This window comes from Chiloscyllium plagiosum, unplaced genomic scaffold (assembly GCF_037043375.1).
Source record: "Chiloscyllium plagiosum isolate Xiang-an unplaced genomic scaffold, Cpla_swu_hap1 HiC_scaffold_43, whole genome shotgun sequence".
Lineage (NCBI taxonomy): Eukaryota > Metazoa > Chordata > Chondrichthyes > Orectolobiformes > Hemiscylliidae > Chiloscyllium > Chiloscyllium plagiosum.
The window spans coordinates 29608852-29631518 of NW_028270181.1; the positions used below are offsets into that span (position 1 = coordinate 29608852).

The window sequence follows — 22667 nt, forward strand, 5'->3', positions numbered from 1 at the left end:
CTGAAAAGTGATTGGTTAATCACCTCAATGGACTGGAAGGCTGACCTCCACATTTTCCACTGTGGTAAAATGACACAGCAGCAGTGCAAGACAGTGGGTCCTCCACCCTCTGCCGTCCCTCATTGGTGCCCACCTAGTTGACTTGGGGAAGGGGTGCTTTCTTATTCAGGCACCCTGTGACCCACAGGCAGAAACTCTTCATCATTATGGCACCCTTCTGTCTAATCCCAGTCCCCACGATCATAGATTGTTTGAAGTCAGATGACGATTTGTGGGAATATACTGTGTGCAAATTGGCTGTGCTTTTCTAATATTGCAACTACTTTTCAAAAAGTAGCTGTGCAGCATTTTCTTGCCCTCACCATTGCAAATCGTTCTTGATTCCAAACAAGGAGCTCCAAAGAGATTCATTTCAGGAGGTAATTCTCTCCCCATCACTTCAAAAAGTGCAATATTACAGATTACATATCCACAATTGTTCACATCCAGCATCACTCTGAGCCACCTCTTGCGCTTAATCAGCATCTATTGCACACAAAAAATTACGGAAGAGTGACTGAGAAAGGGGTGGCCACAGGGCTTAGAGGCTAAATTGTTCTGCCTCTGCCCTGCTTTGTCTAATATCAGCTAACTCAGGATAAACAAGGAATCACATTCGCAGTTGTGCACCCTGGATGGTTTCCTTTTGCAGCCTGCAATGACTTCTCAACTGCATAGCACACTGCAGCTCGACTGACTGTAACACTGGCAGTAATCTGGCTTCCTGCAGATGTACTGGCCATGACATTATAAGTGAACCACAAAGATACAAGAACAACTGACGGACAAAGAGTTAAACTCAATAATGTCCAGTTGTCAGTGTCAGGTTAATATGAGAGTGCTTTATTAAAATTCACATAATTAGACGCAAACCATCAGAAAAGCGACAGTAAATGCACTCTGTCATAAAGGGGACTGTTTGAAGTCTGAAATGATATGGTGCAGCTACGTAACAAAGCAATGCCTTATCTTATAAATATGTGGATTGACGATTTGACTAACTGGTTAGGCCAGAACCGAAAAGAAAGGATTATTTCTTCCTTTGTTGTTCAGGTGCTTCTCATCTAGGCTTCTCATTCATGGACTCCACTCTCACCAGGTGGTCACTGACTAAATAGCAGAGGGATTTTCCTTTAATTTTATCTTCCTGTTCTTTTCGCTTGTGCCCTCTTTTGGTATTTGGACAACTTTTCCTCTTCTTCCTGTCTTCCCTCATTTGCTCCTCTGCAAACAACATATGCTGGTGAGTGTAAAATCGAGATTTTCTCGTCACATTTTTGCAAGCCTTCCAGACACGAAATCACTGAAAAGTGTCTTTGGAACCTGTGTCTGATTCACGCAGCCCAGCCCGTCAGGACCATTCAGCTTTCCACAGTATAGTCTGTCAGGTATTGTGCATTGCGCAGGTTGCACTGAATCCATGCAAAATCAAGGAGCTGCAGAACTCTCATCTGAGATTTCCCATGACTGCTTAATCATTAGAACCGTCAAAACAGAAGAATGCCATTCAGCAGCACCCCCCACACCCCTCCCAACCACCACCACCCACACCCCCTCCCCCTCCCCTGAGCTGCTTAGGAGGAGCAGTGAGGTACTCAGTCCCTTGAGATTATTTCAATGCCGTCCTTAGCTGATCGATACCTCAGCTTTATTTTGCCACCTTTGCTTCATAGAGTCATAGAGATGTACAGCATGGAAACAGACCCTGCGGTCCAACTCGTCCATGCCGACCAGATATCCCAACCCAATCTAGTCCCACCTGCCAGCACCTGGCCCAAATCTCTCCAAACCCCTCATATTCATATACCCATCCAGATGCCTTTTAAATGTTGCAATTGTTCATATTCTATGATGCTTAACAAAGATCTACCATTCACAGACATGAAGATGTAACTGATTCAAAAACAAAGGACAGAAGAGCAGAAGGCCTTGTTGTCATAGGACCAGAAGTAGGCCATTCAGCCCATCAGATCTGCTGTGCCATTCAGTGAGATCATGGCTGATCTGATAATCCTTAGCTCCTCTTTCCTACATTTACCTTGAGAAGCTAAGATTTCCACTTGCCTTTCTGTGAATGTTCCTCGGAGTAGACCTTGACAGGCCTTCCTCCACGATGGATTGACTTATTTCTGAAATTCTTCATCACTTCAGCTCAGCTCCAGATTAGTGGGCGGCATGGTGGCACAGTGGTTAGCACTGCTGCCTCACAGCGCCAGAGACCCGGGTTCAATTCCCGCCTCAGGCGACTGACTGTGTGGAGTTTGCACGTTCTCCCTGTGTCTGCGTGGGTTTCCTCCGGGTGCTCCGGTTTCCTCCCACAGTCCAAAGATGTGCAGGTCAGGTGAATTGGCCATACTAAATTGCCTGTATTGTTAGGTAAGGGGTAAAATGTAAATGTAGGGGTAGGGGTATGGGTGGGTTGCGCTTCGGTGGGTCGGTGTGGACTTGTTGGGCCGAAGGGCCTGTTTCCAAACTGTAAAGTAATCTAATCTATAAAGATCCAACATCCATGGGAAGGAGTTACCTATGGATCATAGGATAATGGGAAATTACAATTCACTGTGCACCTATTATCACCTTCCTATGGCAACATGGCAAGAACACATGGTACCCTCCCTCACCATGCAGTGACAATTCCATCAGCAGTCTATTGGCAATTCAGGTGTTCAAGCTGTGGAGACCCCTTATCATGCATGGGCTTATAAATTACCAAAATTGCTTCACATGAGAGATTTTGGCAAAGATAAATGACTGCCACAACCTTAACCCTTCTTTCAGAGTTCTCGTAGACAGGGTATTATGGACCAGACCTATCCCTACATGCTGCTGTCTCTCTCAGTCTCACACATTGACACGCACATGTACACGCTCACACACGCGCAACACAAATACATACACACATCACGCATGAGCTATGAAGAGAGTCTAGAAAAATTCGGGTTGTTTTCTCTGACATGGTGGAGGCTGAGGGGAGACTTGATAGAAGTCGATAAAAATATATGATGCATAGAGAGCATTGACAGTCAGAATCTTTTTCCCAGAGTTGAAATGTCTAATAGTAGGGACATGCATTTAAGATGAGAAGGGGAAAAGTTCAAAGGGGATGTGAGGGATAGGTTTTTTATGCAGACAGTGGTAAGAGTCTGAAATGCACTGCCAAGAATGGTGGTGGAAGCAGATATGAGTCAAGAGTGTGGTGCTGGAAAAGCACAACAGGTCAGGCAGCATCCAAGGAGCAGGAAAATCGATGTTTTGGGCAAAGAGCCCTTCATCAAAAATGGGGTTGTGAGCCGAGGGGGTGGAGAGATAAATGAGAGGGGGTGGGGCTTGGGGGAAGGTAGCTGAGAGTGTGATAGGTAGACAGAGGTGGGGGTAATGGTGATAGGTCGGAGAGGAAGGTGTGGCAGATAGGTGGGATGGAAGATGAACAGGTAGGATAGGTCATGAGGGAAGTGCCGAGTTGGGAGTTGGTACTGCGATAAGGTGGGGATGGGAAATGAGGAAACTGGTGAAATCCACATTGATGCCATGTGGTTGGATGGTCCCGAGGTGGAAGATGAGGCGTTCTTCCTCCAGGCGTTGAGTGGTTAGGGTGTGGCGATGAAGGAGGCCCAAGACCTGCATGTCCTTGGCGGAATGGGAGGGGAAGTTGAAGTGTTTGGCCACGGGGCAGTGAGGTCGATTGGTCCCGGAGATGTTCTCTGAAGCGCTCTACGAGTAGGTGTCCTGTCTCCCCAATGTAGAGGAGAACGCATCGGGAGCAACAGATACAGTAAATGACGTGAGGAAATGCAGGTGAAACTTTGATGGATGTAGAAGGCTCCTTTGCGGCCTTATTCGGAGGTGAGGAGGGATGTGTGGTTCACGTTTTGCAATTCCTGTGGTGGCATGGGAAGCTGCCGGGAGGGGAGGTTGGCTTGGTGGGAGGTGTGGACCTGACAAGACAGTCGTGGAGGGAATAGTCTTTACAGAAAGTGGAAAGGGGTGGGAAGGAAATATATCTCTGGTGATGGGGTCCGTTTGTAGGTGGCAGAAACGCTGGAGAATGATATATATGGAGGTTGGTGGGCGGGAAGGTGAGGACCAAGGGGATTCTGTCCTTGTTGCGGTTGGAGGGGTGGGGTTCAAGGGCGGAGGTACAGGAAGTGGATGAGATGCACTGGAGGGAATCATCAACCATGTGGAAGGGGAAATTGCAGCCTTTGAAGAAGGAGGCCATCTGGTATGTTCTGTAGTGGAATTGGTCATCCTGGGAGCAGATGCAATGGATTTAAAGGGGGTGTTCAAGGGACTTTTGAATAATAGGCAATAGACAACAGGTGCACGAGTAGGCCATTCTGCCCTTTGAGCCAGCATCATCATTCATTATGATCATGGCTGATCATCCTCAATCAGTATCCTGTTCCTGCCTTATCCCCATAACCCTTGATTCCCCTATCCTTAAGAGCTCTATCCAACTCTTTCTTGAAAGTATCCACAGACTTGGCCTCCACTGCCCTCTGGGGCAGAGCATTCCATACAGCCACCACTCTTTGGATGAAGAAGTTTCTCCTCAATTCTGTTCTAAATGGTCTACCCCTTATTTTTAAGCTGTGTGCTCTGGTTCGGGACTCACCCATCAGCGGAAACATGCTTCCTGCCTCTAGAGTGTCCAATCCTTTAATAATCTTATACGTCTCAATCAGATCCCCTCTCAGCCTTCTAAACTCAAGCATATACAAGCCCAGTCGCTCCAATCTTTCAGCGTAAGATAGTCCCGCCATTCCGGGAATTGACCTCATGAACCTACGCTGCATTCCCTCAATAGCCAGAATGTCTTTCCTCAAATTTGGAGACCAAAACTGCACGCAATATTCCAGGTACGGTCTCACCAGGGCCCTGTACAGCTGCGGAAGAATCTCTTTGCTTCTATACTCAATTCCTCTTGTTATGAAGGCCAGCATGCTATTAGCTTTCTTCACTGCCTGCTGTACTTGCATGTTTGCTTTCATTGACTGATGTACAAGAACACACAGATCTTTCTGTACCGCCCCTTTACCTAACTTGACTCCATTTCGGTAGTAATCTGCTTTCCTGTTCTTGCCACCAAAGTGGATAACCACACATTTATCCACATTAAACTGCATCTGCCATGCATCTGTCCACTCACCTAGCCTGTCCAGGTCACCCTGTAATCTCCTAACATTCTCCTCATATTTCACCCTGCCACCCAGCTTTGTATCATCAGCAAATTTGCTAATATTACTTTTAATACCATCATCTATATCATTAATGTATATTGTAAAAAGCTGCGGTCCCAGCACTGATCCCTGCGGTACCCCACTGGTCACCGCCTGCCATTCCGAAAGGGAGCCATTTATCACTACTCTTTGTTTCCTGTCAGCCAACCAATTTTCAATCCAAGTCAGTATTTTGCCCCCAGTACCATGCGCCCTAATTTTGCTCACTAACCTCCTATGTGAGACTTTACAAAGGCGTTCTGAAAGTCCAGGTTCACTACATCCACTGGATCTCCCTTGTCCATCTTCAGAGTTACATCCTCAAAAGATTCCACCCTCCAATCCGCAGGAACTGATCCTGAATCTATAGAACATTGGAAAATGATCACCAATGCATCCACGATTTCTAGAGCCACCTCCTTCAGTACCCTGGGATGTAGACCATCAGGTCCCGGGACTTATCAACCTTCAGACCTAACAGTCTCTCCAACACCATTTCCTGGCAAATATAAATTCCCTTCAGTTCAGGTCCTTCAGTCACTATTACCTCTGGGAGATTGCTTGTGTCTTCCCCAGTGAACACAGATCTGAAGTACCAATTCAACTCTTCTGCCATTTCTTTGTTCCCAGTAATATATTCACCCGTTTCTGTCTTCAAGGGCTCAATTTTAGTCTTAACCATTTTTTTTCCTTTCACATACCTAAAAAGCTTTTACTATCCTCCTTTATATTTTTGGCCAGTTTACCTTCGTACCTCATTTTTTCTCTGCGTATTTCCTTCTTAGTAATTCTCTGTTGTTCTTTAAAAGCTTCCCAGTCCTCCATTTTCCAACTCATCTTAGCTATGTTATACTTTTTCTCTTTTGACTTTATATGTTTCTTAACTTCCCTTGTAAGGCACGGCCACCCCTGCCTCCTCTTAGGATCTTTCTTCCTTTTTGGAATGAACTGATCCGGCATCTTCTGCATTATACCCAGAAATACCTGCCATTGTTCCTCCACTGTCATCCCTGCTCGGGTATTGCACCATTGAACTTTGGCCAGCTCCTCCCTCATAGCTCCATAGTTCCCTTTATTCAACTGAAATATTGTCTCTTCCGATTGTACCCTCTCCCTTTCAAATTGCAGATTATAGCTTATTGTATTATGGTCACTACCTCCTAATGGCTCTTTCACTTCGAGGTCCCTGATCAAATCCGGTTCGTTGCACAACACCAGATCCAGAATTGCCTTCCCCCCCCGGGTAGGCGGAGGCACTCCACAAACTCCCTTTCTTGGGGTTCACTACCAATCTGATTCTCCCAGTCTACCTGCATGTTGAAATCTCCCATAACAACTGTAGTAATGTCTTTGCGACAGGCCAATTTCAGCTCCTTATTCAACTTACACCCTACATCCAGACTACTGTTTGGGGGCATGTAGATAACTCCCATGAGGGTCTTTCTACCCTTAGAATTTCTCAGCTCTATCCATACGGACTCTACATCCCCTGATTCTAAGTCCTCCCGCACAAGGGACTGAGTATCATTCCTTACTAACAGGGCCACCCCACCCCCTCTGCCCATCAGTCTGTCCTTACGATAGCACGTATAGCCTTGAATATTCATTTCCCAGGTCCTGTCCACTTGAAGCCACGTCTCCATTATCCCCACAACATCGTAACTGCCACTAAGCACATGAACATGTAAGGAATGGAGGGGTATGGATCAAGGCCAGGCAGAAGGGATTAGTTTGGCATCATGTTTGGCACAACATCGTGGACTGAAGGGCCTGTTCCTGTGCTGTACTGTTCTAAGTTCTGTGTTAACCAGGAATGGAGTTAATTTGGTCATATATCTCATAGTGTATAACAAATCTGCACTTGGATTTACATCGAAGTAAAGACAAAAAGGATAAAGATGCAATTCACTTCTTCTCAGTCCAGGATTGCATCCAGGTTGAATTTACCATCCATCAGGAATCCCATGCATTGTGCATTGAAAATATGAAGGTGTGCATAACTCAAACAGAATCCTATCCTCCCCTCAGTAACTCGAGCTTTATTGCAAGAAGAATGGAACAAAAAAACAGAGAAGGTTTCTTACAGTTGTACAGGTCATTGGTATATCATCTGAAATACTTGTACAGTTTAATCTCTTTATTTTGGAAAGGGATATAATTGCAGTCAAAGTTGTTCAAAGTAAGCTCTGACTCCTGGGATGAAGGGTTTGTTATAATAAAAGGATAGCTATGTTGTGCCTGTTTTCATTCGAATTTATAAGACTGAGAAGTGATCTTATTAAAGCTTGGAGGATTCTTATAGGGCTTAAAAGAATGGATGCTGAAAGGATGTTTCCCCTTGTAGGAGGGACTGAAACTAGGGGATACATTTTAAAAATAAAGAGTCTTCTCATAGTCATGGAGTCATACAGCATAGCAACAGGCCCTTCAGCCCACCATCTCTATGCTGACCCACAAACACCATCCTACTGTATTAATCTCATTTACCTGCATTTTCTCCATAGCCTGCACTATTCTGGCATTTTAAGCACTCATCCAGATGCTTGTTAAATCCTGCAGGAGTACATGTCTTCACTAGCCTCCTGGGCAGAGCATATTATGCTTCTATCTTCCGTGTTTTCCTTAGTTCTGCTCTAAACTACTTACTGCACACTTTAAACTCACGATTTTCAATTTTAAGCAGGTTTGCCATGGGGAAAAGATTCTCATGATCTGCTCTGTCTATACCTCTCATAATGTTGTGCACCTTAATCAGATTGCTCCTCAGCCTTCTCTGATCCAAGGAAAACAAGCCCAGCCTATCCAGTCTCTCCTCATAACTGAGAATTTTCATTCCAGACAACATCCTGGTGAATCTCCTCTGCACCCTCTCCAGTGCAATCCCGCCCTTCCAACAGTGTGGCAACCAGAACTGCACACAGTATTCCATCTTTAACTGAACCAATGTTTTATAAAGTTGCAACAAGACTTCCCTGTTCCTATATTCTATGCCCCAGTTAATTGGGGCAAGCATTCTGTATGTCTTCTTTGCAACCCTAGCTGCTTGTGTTGACACCTTCAACAATCTATGGACTTGTACACCAAAACCTCTTTATTCCTCAGTACTCCCTTGGGACCTGTATTCATTGTGTAACCCCTTCCCTCATTAGACCTCTAAAGTGTATCACTTCACGCTTATCAAGAATAAATTCCATCTGCCATTGCTTTGCCCAATTTACCAGCTGATCACAATTGGTCTGTAGCCTGGGCCCATTCTCCTGGCTATCAACAGCACCATCAATTTTTGTGTCATCTGCAAAGTTACTAATTATACCTTCTACATTTGTATCCAAGTCGTCAATGTACATAGCAAACAGCAAGCGCACGGCACCGGTCTCTGTGGTACCTTGCTGGTCACAGGCTCAAATCACAAAAGCAACTCTCCACCATCACCCTTTGCTGCCTGTTTGTAAGCCCCAATATTGGACCCAGTTTGCCTTGTTTTAGAATCTTTTAGATGATGATGAAGAGAATTTTCTTTTTCACTCATAAGTTTGTTTATCTGTGAAATTCTTTTCCCTAGAAACGAGTGGAAATAAGACCTTTGAACATTTTTAAGAGAGAGTTAGGTAAACTCTTTGTGTATGACGGTTGAACTGACCTGTGAAAAGAGATTTGACTGTATTCACTGGAGTTTAAAGAATGAGAGGGAATTGCATAGAAATCTATAACATTTTAATAAAACTAAACAGGGTAAAGGATGAATGTTCCCAATGACTGGGAAGACCAGATCCAGGTGTCACACTCTCAGGATATAGCGTAGACAATTTAGGACTAGAATGAGGAAAACCTTTTCACCCAGAGACTGGTGAGTATGTGGGTTTCTCTGCCACAGAAAGCGGTTGAGGCTGAAATATCAAGCATTTTCACAAAGGAGGTGGATATATTTCTCAGGGCTAAAGGGATCAAAGGGTATGGGGAGAAAGTGGGAAAGGCGACTGAGTCGGAAGATCAGCCATGATTGTCTTGAATGGTGGAGCTGGCTTGAAGGCTGAATGGCCTATTCCTCTTCCTATTTTCGATGTTTCAGTGATAAGGGAGGTATGATGTGGTAGACCAGAAAGAAGAGATGGCAACCAGATCAGCCATAATTTTGTCAAATGATGGATTAGGGGCTGAATGGCCTATTCTTGCTGCCATTTTGAATTGGTGTTTTCTGGCCCTATTCTAAGATCCTTTCTTCTCTGTCATGTAGTGCAACTTTCAAGAATGCCAACTGGAAGACTCTGTCTGCCTTCCACATTACTGTTAACTGGGTGATGAAGTGTGGGCTCCACCATCATCATTTATCTAATTCTTTAAGACCTTCTGTCTGTGCAGTCAGTTTGTCCATGCAGATGGATCTCTACTGCTGCTGGTTGGCATCAAACAGCTGTACAGCATTCTCATTCCAAATCATGGGATTGATCTGGTTGCTAGGATACACTAGATTTGTGACTCACTGGTGGAGCCCTTCTTAATGTGCCTGACAACAGAGAAACAATTTGGAATCATTTCTGTATCTTTGTAGGTGAATATACCAACCAACCCTTTTTATGTCCCAGTGGCTGTCCAGTTTCCTCAATGCGCTGCATAATAATCCATTGGTCATTGATCCATGTACTGCCTTAAGGATCTCCTATCTTTGGCTCACTGCTCTCCATCTCTCACAGAGTCATAGAGATCTGCAGCACAGAAAAAGACCCTCTGGCTGATCGCATCCATGCCAGTCAAAAACAACCATCTAACTATTCTAATCCATCCTTTCATGGGACTTTAAGCAATAGCTCCAGACTTCAAGTTGTTGATGACTTCAATCGCAGAGGCAATAAAGTCCCTAGGATTGCCATTCACCATCAGTCCTGACCCATCATCAGTTGCAGAAAACTCAGTCCCAAACTTCATAGCTGGCAATATTTTTCTTGTCATTGAGAGTCTTGATTACATATAACGATGGTGTCAGCTACTCTAACTTGGGAGTCACCCTTTGTATTTATGAATGACCACGGGACTCAATTTACTGACATGCAGAATTAATTATGTCAGAATTGGGCACAACACACAATGAACCCACACAGCCCTGTGACTCTCTGTCTCAGGATCAGAGAAACCTTATGGCAGAGAATGAGGCCATTCAGCTCATCATTGGCTGTGCCAGCTGAATAACCGAACCAAGCATTCTAATCCTGCATTTTCAGACCTTACCCGTTGCCTCTCAGATGACAACATTTTCAGATGCAGATCCAGGTTTCTTTTAAATGAGTTGAGGGCTTTTGCCTCAACTCCCAAACTGAGCAACCAATTCCAAGCGCCCACAATGCTCCAGGTAAAAATGTTTGACCTTGTGTCCTCTCTAATATTCATTCTCTGCCTCTCATGACTCTTACCATCTGAGTGTTATCCATCAACCTGTCCTCAGTTGCTGGCCTTATGTTGTATTGGTGGGGTGATGGGGAAGGCATTTTAAATGGAAATAAAATTAGTAGGTAAGAGTTTTTCATCTCCTTCAAGACAGTCTTTCATCTGATAAGGTTAGAAACGAAACTCTGGTGGAATGGTGTGCTCATTAACACACAGTGCATTTTGAATTCTACATTAATAACACCATTGTTCTCAAAAGTACTGACAATTACATTTTTTATTTCTATATTATCTAGAATATCATGAAATGTTTTCACTGTCAATTAAGTGATTGAAGTTATTGATCTTGTGGATTTTATGTTGCAGAGATTAGCATAACCTATTTAAAATGAATGAGATGTGAACTCTTCTTTACTGTGCAGTAAACATCTGGAGGGTTTTGTTTGGACTTGTGACATAATTGGCAAGTTGACGTGCTCTACGTAAACTTAATGCAACATGTATAAAATGGGCAAACCTTTTTAAACGTAACCAACAAGTGGTTTGCAAATCATTTCCACAATATTCCATTGGTGAAACTGTCAGGCTCTCTAAATAGTGTACCGTCACTAGAAACTTTTTCCCCGGGTACAACAGAGTGTTACAAGGGGACATAAATTTAAGGTGAAGGGTGGAAGGTATAGGGGAGATGTCAGGGGTGGGTTCTTTACCCAGAGAGTGGTGGGGGCATGGAATGCACTGCCTGTGGGAGTGGTAGAGTCAGAATCTTTGGTGACCTTTAAGCGGCAATTGGATAGGCACATGGATAGGTGCTTAAGCCAGGACAAATGTTCGGCACAACATCGTGGGCAGAAGGGCCTGTTCTGTGCTGTATTGTTCTATGTTCTATGTCACGATCTGAGGAAAGGTAGATGATGGAGAAAGGATTTGAATAATATGTTGATGGTGTGACATAAGACAGAATGAGAGAGTTTTACATTTTTCCGAGATGAGGGAATTAAAGATTAAAGGGAGGCGATGGCCTAGCTTTATTATCACTGGATTACTACATTACAGGTCCAGCGACCCTTCTCCAGAGCCAATCTGTAAAACAATGTGATCTGTTCTTATTGTGAATATCAATCTCTATCCTAACCGACAACACCTTACAAATCTCATTTTCAGTTTTCCATCATATTGGACTGAGAGTTACTGTGCTGGAAAGCAATGTAGGTCTTTTCAAAACATAACTGTAGAATTGTAACAGCACAGAAGAAAGCCACTCAGTCCATCCAATACTGGCACTCAGAGAAACTCCCCCTGTAACCCAAAACATTCTCCCTTTGTAACAGTTGCCTAGTCCCATTTTGAATGCTTTGATTGAAAGAAGACCACTTTAATTTCAAACATAATGTCTCTGTTTGTTGAATATTGGTTTATTCACCTACAAAGATACAGAAATGATTCCAAATTGTTTCTCTGTTGTCAAGCACAGAGACCCAGGTAATGTTCTGGAGACCCAGATTTGAATCCTGCTGCAGCAGATAATGGAATTTGAATTCAATAAATATCTGGAATTAAGAATCTAATGATGATGATGAATCCATTGTTGGATTGTTGGAAAACCCCATCTGGTTCACTAATGTCTTTTAGGGAAGGAAACTGCCATGCTCTCCTGGTCTAGCCTACATGTGACTCCAGACCCACAATAATGTGGTTGACTCTCATCTTTCCTCTGGGCAATTAGGGATGGGCAAAAAATGCTGACACGGCCAGTGATGCCATCATCCCGTGAATGAATAGAAAAATACTAGGCAGGTAAACAGAATATAGGGATAGGTCAGCAGGATCTAATTGAGTGATGGAAGAGGCTTGAGGGGGTTGACGATCTCCCATTCCTAATGAGGCTTGTGTGGAGCATTAACACTGACTTTGACCGGTTCCGCCAATGGGGTAGTTTCTGAGCTGTAACAGATTCTGTGCAACTCTGGCACCGTCGAATAGTCTAGTAAACTATGACTGAAGTTAATAGACTTTTTGATGAGATATTGGTGCTCCTCAGTTGGATCCGACAAGCCTATCCCAAGGAACTCTGGCGTTTTGACCTTTTGACTATTTTTTGCTTTACTGGAGCCTCTAAAAGGTAAATGGCAACTTGGACAAGCTGCTGCCAACATTCACTGGGCTGCAGATTCTTTCATGTCTCAACCAGGACGTGATCACAACTTGATGGTTGTCACATGATCCCAGTGTTGAATGTACTGTTCTCTGAGGTGAACTGTTAAACTCAGGATCTGTTTGGCTGATGAGGGGAATGTAGAAGATTCTGTGGCACTGTTCAAAGGAAAAGAAGGATTTTTCTGATATCCTGGCAAAAATTCACCCCTTAATCAACAAGACCAAAAGAGATTAAAGGAACATTCATCTTATTACTGTTTGTTCAGCCTCACTGCATGTAAATTGGATGCTGAGATAACAGTGACTGCATTTCAAACATAAATCATTGACCGTAAAGCAATTTTCAAGTCCAGTGTGTGATTCGGGTACTATTGACGATATTTATGTTTCTTTTACAAGTATTAGATTTTTCGGCAATATTGTGAGGACTGAAAGTTGGGATGAAAATGGAGGCTCATTTTTTGTTGAGTCCAATATTCAATAAACAGAGACATTATGTTTGAAATTAAAGTGGTCTTCTTTCAATCAAAGCATTCAAAATGTTACAAAGGGAGAATGTGTTGGGTTACAGGGAGAGTTTCTCTGAGTGCCAGTACTGGATGGACTGAGTGGCTTTCTTCTGTGCTGTTACAATTCTACAGTTATGTTTTGAAAAGACCTACATTGCTTTCCAGCACAGTAACTCTCAGTCCAATATGATTGAAAACTGAAAATAAGATATGTAAGGTGTTGTCTGTTAGGATAGAGATTGATATTCACAATAAGAACAGATCACATTGTTTTACAGATTGGTTCTGGAGAAGGGTCGCTAGACCTGTAATGTTAAATCTGCTTCTTCTCCACACATGCTGCCAGACCTGCTGAGTTTAACTCCCCCTCCCACTCCGCCAAGGACATGCAGGTCCTTGGCCTCCTCCATCGCCAGACCCTGGCCACACGACGCCTGGAGGAAGAGTGCCTCATCTTCCGCCAAGGAACCCTCCAACTACACGGGGTGAATGTAGATTTCTCCAGCTTCCTCATATCCCCTCCCCCCACCTTATCTCAGTCACAACCCCCAGATTCAGCACCGCCCTCTTGACCTGCAATCTTCTTCCCGACCTCTCCGTCCCCACCCCCTCTCCGGCCTATCACCCTCACCCTCACCTCCTTCCACCCAAATTCCGCCCCCCCCCCCCCCTCCCCACCTTTTACCTCAGCCTGCTTCACACACCAGCCTCATTCCTGAAAAAGGGCTTATGCCCAAAATGTCAATTCTCCTGCTCCTCGGATGCTGCCTGGCCTGCTGCGCTTTTCCAGCACCACACTTTTCAACTCTGGTCTCCAGTATCTGCAGTCCTGACTTTCTCCCTGCTGAGTTTTTCTGGTTGTGTTTCTGATTTCCAGCATCCACAGTTCATTGGGGTTTTTTTGTCAAATTGTTTTACTCATTGCTACTATTACTTACTCACCCTCCCCACCTTCCCTGATTTGATTGCATTGTCCCCTGTAAGATATTAAGCATTAACTTTTAGATGGTAAAGAGAGAAGGCCTTTGTGGTGCAGTGGTAGTGTCCCTATGTCTGGGCCAGGAGGCATGGGTTGACAGTGTGTTGCTGGAAAAGCACAGCAGGTCAGGCAGCATCCGAGGAGCAGGAGAATTGGCGTTTCAGGCGGAAGCCCTTCATTAGGAATCCTGATGAAGAGCTTATGCTTGAAACGTCGATTCTCCTGCTCCTTGGATGCTGCCTGACCTGCTGTGCTTTTCCAGCACTACACTCTCGACTCTAATCTCCAGCATCTGCAGTACCTACTTTCCCCCAGGAAGCCTGGGTTCAGGTCCTGCCTGTTCCAGGAGTGTGTGATGACATCGCTGATTTCAGATGCATTTTCAGATTAGGTTTTGAATATTGTGTTGGTTTGTGGGCAAATGTCCATGACCACAAAGATCATCTCCATGCCTGGAACTCTGGATACATGTTGGATAAATGTGAGATTCTCACCAAATCTATCATGGAAAATCATCTGTCTCATTGAGATCTCAAGTGGCAAGGCATTGGTCCTTTGTGCAGGACAAGTACTGAGGGTAGAAAGGATAGGAGGATTGATGAGGTCAGTCACTGGTGATTGTAAGAAACCAGTCTTGCATTTTCATATGCAGATGTAGGTTCCTTTTAAATGAGTTGAGGGTTTCTGCCTCAATCCCCAGCTTTGAGGTCCTGCAGAAGGAAGCGTTATGGTAGCAAGGAAAAAAAGAATAGATAGAGAGCCAAGAAACCCGAGTTGCAGGGATGAAGAGAAAGATAGATTTCAAAGGGCGTTTAAGAGAGTCAAGTGGAGAAGGAGTGAAAATAATTATGAAACTATCCTGAATGCTGTAATATTTACACAGGGGCATGAAGGACGTATTCACCTTCAGGAAGTGATGTAGAGAAAGAAATTAATTATTGGGAATGGGAGTTGGCATGAGGAGGGAACAGGGTAGTGATTGGTCTCTGATAGGACCTCAAAAGGTTTGCACCCTGCACACCACCAGTACCTTGCCTGGCCACATCAGGGCAGGCTGGATATCTGGGGTTGGTGTCTCCCACTGTGGGTAAAATCCCAGCAGAGAAGAGCCAGAGCCTTAAGAGACCTCAAACTGGCCATTTGTTGGATATTTAAGGATTTCTGTTAGTGCACAGTCAAGACTGTTCGACCTTACCCCCCCCGCCCCCCCCCCCCCCCCCCCCCCGCGCCACCCCGACCTGCTTCTGAGAAAATGCAAGGGCAAGCAAGTGAGAAAGGACAAGTAAGATGACAATAAGAGTGGATCCCCCCTAGCCCCAACTGTTGTCCTACCCATGTCGGAGTTTGGACATTGAGCTATTTGGAGTTACGCATATAAATCAAAGATCCGCTATCCCTTCGGGGTTGTCAGGTCTCGATGCCCCTCACATTTTCTCTCATTTGTGCATCTGAACTTTGAATGTGGGTCTACTTCCAGCACATGCACTGCAGCGGTTCAAGAAGACAGCTCACCACCACCTTCTCAAGGGCAGTTAGAGACGGGCAATACATGCCGGCCTGGCCAGCGATGTCCAGGTCCTTCAAGAAAAATTCCCAGAAAGTGGCACAGTATTTCCTTGAAATAACTCTGATGGATCTGACGCTGGTGTTGACTGTGTCAGCTTCAGGATGAGGAGCAGTTGGCACTGCAAGCTTTACGAAATCAATTAACGTATCTGTGAACTCTTGGCTGGAGAAGCTATGTCAGAAGCAGCTAAGGCTGAAGAAATGGATCTCCTCAGGTTTCAGGGGCTGGTGTCTAAATAGTCACAGAACAAAGCAGCAAGAATGCGAACATTGCTTGACACCAAGAAAGTCTACTGTTACTCAGTGACAATTGAGTCCAGCTCAACACTAACTTATATCGACAGAAGATGGACTGGGAGGCAGTCCCAGCTGGATACTAATGGATTGGGGGCTTACCTGTTCAGTTTTACTGGAGATTAAAACCAGACAGTGGATGCAAACAAAACCAGCTTGGAAGAATAGAGGTGACAGAGAGTCATCTTTGGTTACTGTATAAACAAACGAATACACAATTTTTCTAAACAGCCTGTCTAATTGTTCTTGTAAGATTATACCTAACTGCACGAAGGCCTTGCTTGTGAGTCACTGAGTTGGAATGGGAGTGGCCTCTTAGTCCTGTCAGTTGGTGTTCACTCTCTGAATTACTGGTTTCAAACAAGAGCCCAACCCATATAGAGTCCTTATGGCCTTTGGAGCTGGGAGCTAAAACCCACAGCAGCCTCAATTGTCAGGGAATCTGTCAAAGGGTATTACCCAAATCAGGTCAAACAAACAAACAAACAGGACTAATTTTATTGGGTAAGCTTTGCTCCTGACAGCTCTCTTGTATATCACATTGTGCATTGTTCTCATGAACTTCTTTGTAAAGTAGTTTGCATTGTGTTTTGCTAATAAGGGTCCCAGGGTAATGCAGATTGTTTTGGCTACTGACTGGTTCTGACTCCTGGCTGCCTGTAACTGTGCTGTTTTATGTGACACCAGTGAGCAACTCCAAAAACAATTCATTTGCTATAAAGAAGTTAGGATGTGATGAGGTCATGAAAAGCGCTGTATCAATGAAAATTTTCATCTTCATTCATGTTCAAATTAAGTTTTTGAAGCATTCAACAACAATGTATATTTGTATAGTCCCAGATATTCAGATGGTTGTTGGAGCAGCGTCAACTGGGATTAGAAGGAATTGGCAAGGATATTGAAAATTTTGGTGGTGAATCATGTTTATCAGGATCCCTCTCACCAGGAGCCCTCCCCTGAACTTATATCCTCCTCACTTCAACTAGGTAACTGCTGGATTAAACCCAACCCAACTGCACTCCCCATGTGACAATCCCCTGACTCATCAAATCCCTGACCCAATGCCCTCCCCTGTGCACCCAATGTCCCCCACAGCCTGACCTGACAGGAAACATAGCAGGGAGGAGAAAGTGAGGACTGCAGATGCTGGAGATCAGAGCTGAAAAATGTGTTGCTGGAAAAGCGCAGCAGGTCAGGCAGCATCCAAGGAGCAGGGGAATCGATGTTTCGGGCATAAGCCCTTCTTCAGGAATGAGGAAAGTGTACCAAGCAGGCTAAGATAAAAGATAGGGAGGAGGGACTTGGGGGAGGGGCATTGGGAATGCGATAGGTGGGAGGAGGTTAAGGTGAGGGTGATAGGCCGGAGAGGGGGTGGGGGTGGAGAGGTTGGGAAGAAGATTGCAGGTCAAGAAGGCGGTGCTGAGATAAGGTGGGGGGAGGGGAAATGAGGAAGCTGGAGAAATCTGCATTGATCCCTTGTGGTTGGAGGGTTCCTAGCTGGAAGATGAGGCGCTCTTCCTCCAGGCGTCATGTTGCCATGGTCTGGCAATGGAGGAGGCCAAAGACCTGCATGTCCTTGTTGGAGTGGGAGGGGGAGTTAAAGTGTTCAGCCATGGGGCGGTTGGGTTGGTTGGTGTGGGTGTTCCAGAGGTGTTCACTGAAACGTTCCGGAAGTAGGCCGCCCGTCTCCCCAATGTAGAGGAGGCCACATCGGGTGCAGCGGATGCAGTAAATGATGTGTGTGGAGGTGCAGGTGAATTTGTGACGGATTTGGAAGGACCCCTTGAGGCCTTGGAGGGAAGTGAGGGGGGAGGTGTGGGCGCAAGTTTTGCATTTCTTGCGGTTGCAGGGGAGAAGATGGACTGTTTCACATATCCGACGAAGAGGCAGGCATAGCTGCGGCCCATGCGGGTGCCCATGGCTACTCCTTTGGTTTGGAGGAAGTGGGAAGATTGGAAAGAGAAGTTGTTCAGAGTGAGGACCAGTTCAGTCAGTCGAAGGAGGGTGTCAGTGGAAGGGTACTGGTTGGTACGGCAGGAAAGGAAGAAGCGGAGGGCTTTGAGGCCTTCATGATGGGGGAATGGAGGTGTATAGGGACTGGATGTCCATGGTGAAGATAAGGCGTTGGGGGCCAGGGAACTGAAAATCATGGAGGAGGTGGAGAGCGTGGGTGGTGTCCCGAACATAGGTGGGGAGTTCTTGGACTAAGGGGGACAGGACCGTGTTGAGGTATGCAGGGATGAGTTCGGTGGGGCCGGGGCAGTCAGGTTTGTGGATTTTGGGCAGGAGGTAGAAACGGGCGGTGCAGGGTTGTGAAACATAGCAGCCAATTTGCTCACGGAAGGTGCCACAAATAACAATGTGATAAATGACAGTTTTTTTTTATGATGTTGCCTGGAGATTACTTTGGATAGTGCCACATGGAGGTGAGACCTCAGTTAGATGTCTCATTTAAAAGCTGACACCTCCTCAGTACCACGATGGAGTGTTGGTAATGGTTTTTACTTTCAAGGCCTGGTGTAAGTTGGTATCTGAGGAACCATAGCCCTCGACATCAACACTCCAAGCATTCTGCATGAACCTGGCCCCTGACTATCAACAATCTTTTGGCTGTCTCCTTTATAAATCCATTCCTTAATGTGACTTAAGATTTATTGTCTTGGAGTGTGGCTGATACCAATTTAAATAAAATTTATTTAAAATGACTACAGAGGGTCTAATCAGAACTCCTGACGCAGAAACGAGGCAACAGTGCTATTAACTGAACTATTGTGTGTGTGTGTATATGTGTGCGTGAGAAAGTGAATGAGCGAGCTTGGGTAACTGTTGTGTGTGCAGTCGTGTATTTTTGTGTGTGGATATGTATGTGTGTTTGTGTGGATGCTTGTGCACTTGTGTTTCAGTGTGTAGCTGTGTGGATGTGTGTGCATGTATCTCTGCATGTGTCTCAGTATCAATGTGTACACACGTGTCCTTCAGTGTATAATTTGACTATACTCATTTAACAGCTCACGTGGACTGCATTCTACTTTGGCTTTGTCTCCTTTGTGCTTTGCAGAGAGCACAAGATAATAAAATATTTGCAATTTATTAATCAACAGTCTAATTACTGGTCAGTTAATGATATTTTCTCCTGGTCTCTTAATTGTTTAATCTATTATGCTCTGCTTAGTGCCATAGATTAAACAGACTGATCAGAGTGATTATCTGAGACTGTTTACTGAAAAACGATTTGGAGATGCCGGTGTTGGACTGGGGTGTACAAAGTTAAAAATCACACAACACCAGGTTATAGTCCAACAAGTTTAATTGGAAGCACACTAGCTTTTGGAGCGACTATCACCTGATATCGCTCCGAAAGCTAGTGTGCTTCCAATTAAACCTGTTGGACTACAACCTGGTGTTGTGTGATTTTTAACTTTGTACTGAAGAACATGTGAGCTTTGGTCAGACCATCATCATGCCTGATACAAAACTTTCACATGTGGGGATACAGATTTGCTCATTCTCACACACTTACTCACATTCATCCTCACAAATGTATACCTTTACACTCACATTAACACATGTACTTACACACAGGTGCGCACTCTCAAGTGTCATATCTGCATTCACTTTCACAAATTCACCACACAATCTCACTATCACCCTCAAACTCATTCACTCACACTGACACAAATGCATTTTTACACACTTACATTCATGCACTCAAATATATACACTTCTGATATACTGTGAGATTGATTCATACACAAACACACTCAGAGACAGAGACACAGTAACACACGCGTACATCTACAGTAATGAAGTGATTTCTCGATTGTGTATAAGGCTTGTTTCTTTTCTTTTCAGGCCGTGATATGGCAAGTACAACTTTACCTGGGTACCCTCCACATGTCCCACCGACTGGGCAGGGCAGCTACTCCACCTCCACACTGGCTGGCATGGTACCAGGTAATTCAAATAATTAATGAGAAGCTTTAAGGTGAATGCTGACAAAAGTTTAGCATTGTCCTGGGAAATTTTCTCTGTGGCTATGCCCCATTTCTGATCATGTGCCGGGGTTGCATGTTATATTTGCAGCTGCACAGTCACCAGCAACGAGAGAGTGACAGTGCAGGGATGATGAGTATGTCAAAGAGTATGGGACACAATCGAACTGCCAGGTGATGGCTGGATATTTCGGCTGCAGAGCAGTGCTATTGGGTTCAAAGCTGCGGGATTGTCAGGTGGCACTCTGTAGAATGAGACAGGGGAAGGTTTTTGAGGTTTTGGCGACTTATTGTTTTGCAATCCATGAATTTGATGTTAAAAAGGATTTTTGACAATCCATCACTTTGAAAGAAGAACAACGTAAAAGAGAAAAAAAAAGTGTTTAGTGATCCTTGCTTCAATGCAGTGCAAGAGCAGTGCCTTGTTTTTGCTGGATTCCAATTATCTGATATCGAAGTGTCGAATCATAGGGTTTTGCCGAAGGAGGCCATTGGCCCACAATACCTTTGTGAAAGAGATATTCAGACCAAGTCCCCTTCCCTTTATCTCGAAACACTTCAACAGATTATTTCTCCACTTCACCTTTACTATCTACAATGGATACTGATTCTGCAGGTTTCTCTTGCACAGACAGAATCAAAGAGATTTATTACACCACAGAAGGTGGCCATTTGGCTCATCATGTTTATACTGACTCTCCAAATGGACATTATGACTCAGTACTGGCCTACTGACATTTCCCTGTAACTCTTCACATTGTTTCTATTCAAATAATCACCTCTGCCTTCTTGAATGTCTCGATTGACACTGCCTTCCACCACATTTTCAGACAATATGTTTTATGCTTTAGCTACTTGCTATGTGAAAAAGCTTTTTTCTCAACTCACATTCACTCCTTTTGCAAATCAGTTTAAACCTTTGCCTTTGTTTTTGATCCTTGTGTGAGTGACACATGTTTCTCGCTATCGACTTTGTCCAGACTGCTTATGATTTTGAAAACTTCAACCACATCTCCTTGCCAAAGAAAACAGTTCAACTTTTCTAATCTGTTACGTAGCTTAAATTCCTCATCCCTAGTCCTTGCACAAACCTCTCAGAAAACATTTTCTGTTCATTGTTTCGGTGATGATCTTAGACGGAAGTTGGCATAGTCTCATTGCTCTATGATTAGAGAGAAACAACGTGAGAGGTTAACCATACATCAGGCAAGGTGCGAGGTTGTGGAGATAAGATTTTCATGGTGACCTCAGCTGATGCAAGAATTGAACCTACATTGTTGGCATCACTCTGCATCTCTGGCATCACTCTGCATCGCAAATCAGCTGTATAGCCAACTGATCTAACCAACCCCCATAGGTCCTGTGTCACTAAGCGGTAGGAAAGGTTTTCAAAATTTCTTTTAACAATGGCCTTCAAAACATGACCACTCCTTTTTGACCTCATCTTAAACTTCTTTAGTTTAATGAGAAGAACTTCAGTTCAACTAACCCCGAAAATGTTTTCAAAAAGCTCTGCATCGAAGGTGTTAGTTTTTCAAAAGATTGGCCAAACGTTTGGATCCCTTGAAGGTAGGGAATACAGTCATTATGACTTTTGTTAAGTGGGGAATGCTAGAATCAGAGCCCCTTACAAGTCAATATGATTAGGACTGCTTTTAGAGGCAGACTCATCAGCAAGATTTCTCCAGAAGACAGGGTACTAGAAAGACCTGTAAGGAGTTAAACCAGTGTAAAATGTCAAAGAACTTTAAGAGTAAGTATTAAGTAAGTTTCCAGTTGGATTACTGGGGTAGCAGGACCATCCTATTAAGAGACTGGGCCTGTATTCTCTAGAGTTTTGTAGATGCAATCTCATTCTTTCAATGATCAACAGGATAGATTAACTAAGGATGTATTCCCTGTTGGTAAGGTCAAGTATCAGGGGACAGAGTTGCAGAATAGGAGGGAGATTCTTTATGACTGAGCTGAGGAAGAATTTCTTCACTGAGAGCATAGAAACTCTTTGGAATTTTCCACTGTGGAGAGCCTTGGCAGCTGTATCATTGAATATATTAGTGACAAGAGATTGATAGCTTTCTAGATTTTAAAGTCAACAAGGTGTGGGATTTTATTCCTACGTTCTCTGGTCTGGGATATGGGGATGCTGCAGGAAAATGGTGTGGAGGTAAAAGATCAGTCATAGTCTATTCATTGACAATTTAGACTCAAGGGGCTTATTCCTGTTTTCTGTTTCTCCAATTCTGCAATCTTTGGTATTCTTTAAAAATTGCTTTGGAAAATGGTCATACCCACAAACCTGGACATGCTGTTAGACTGAACCAGTCACCATCGTCAAGGGTGTGCTGCTGGAAAAGCACAACATTCAGGCAGCATCCGAGGGGCAGGAGAATCAACGTTTCGACCATAAGCCCTTGATCAGGAATCAGCCCTGAACCAGTCACCATGACTATTTGCCATTGATGGGCATCTTGTGGAGGAGGTTCTTCATATTAAGTTCTTTTTAGACACACAGATACATGTTGTATAAATTTTT

The 22667-nt window shown here is 44.3% G+C and overlaps 1 protein-coding gene across 19 annotated transcripts in view; it reads left to right on the forward strand.

Moving 5' to 3' along the window:
* The window catches only part of LOC122541755 (paired box protein Pax-2-like), a 233744-nt gene that overhangs the window by 192098 nt on the left and 18979 nt on the right, over positions 1–22667 (forward strand). For all 19 annotated transcript variants that reach the window (XM_087982644.1, XM_087982649.1, XM_087982651.1 and 16 more), the window contains one exon: positions 19995–20096. In XM_087982644.1, the coding sequence (XP_087838770.1) occupies positions 19995–20096 (102 nt within the window). The remainder of the gene's footprint in view (positions 1–19994; positions 20097–22667) is intronic.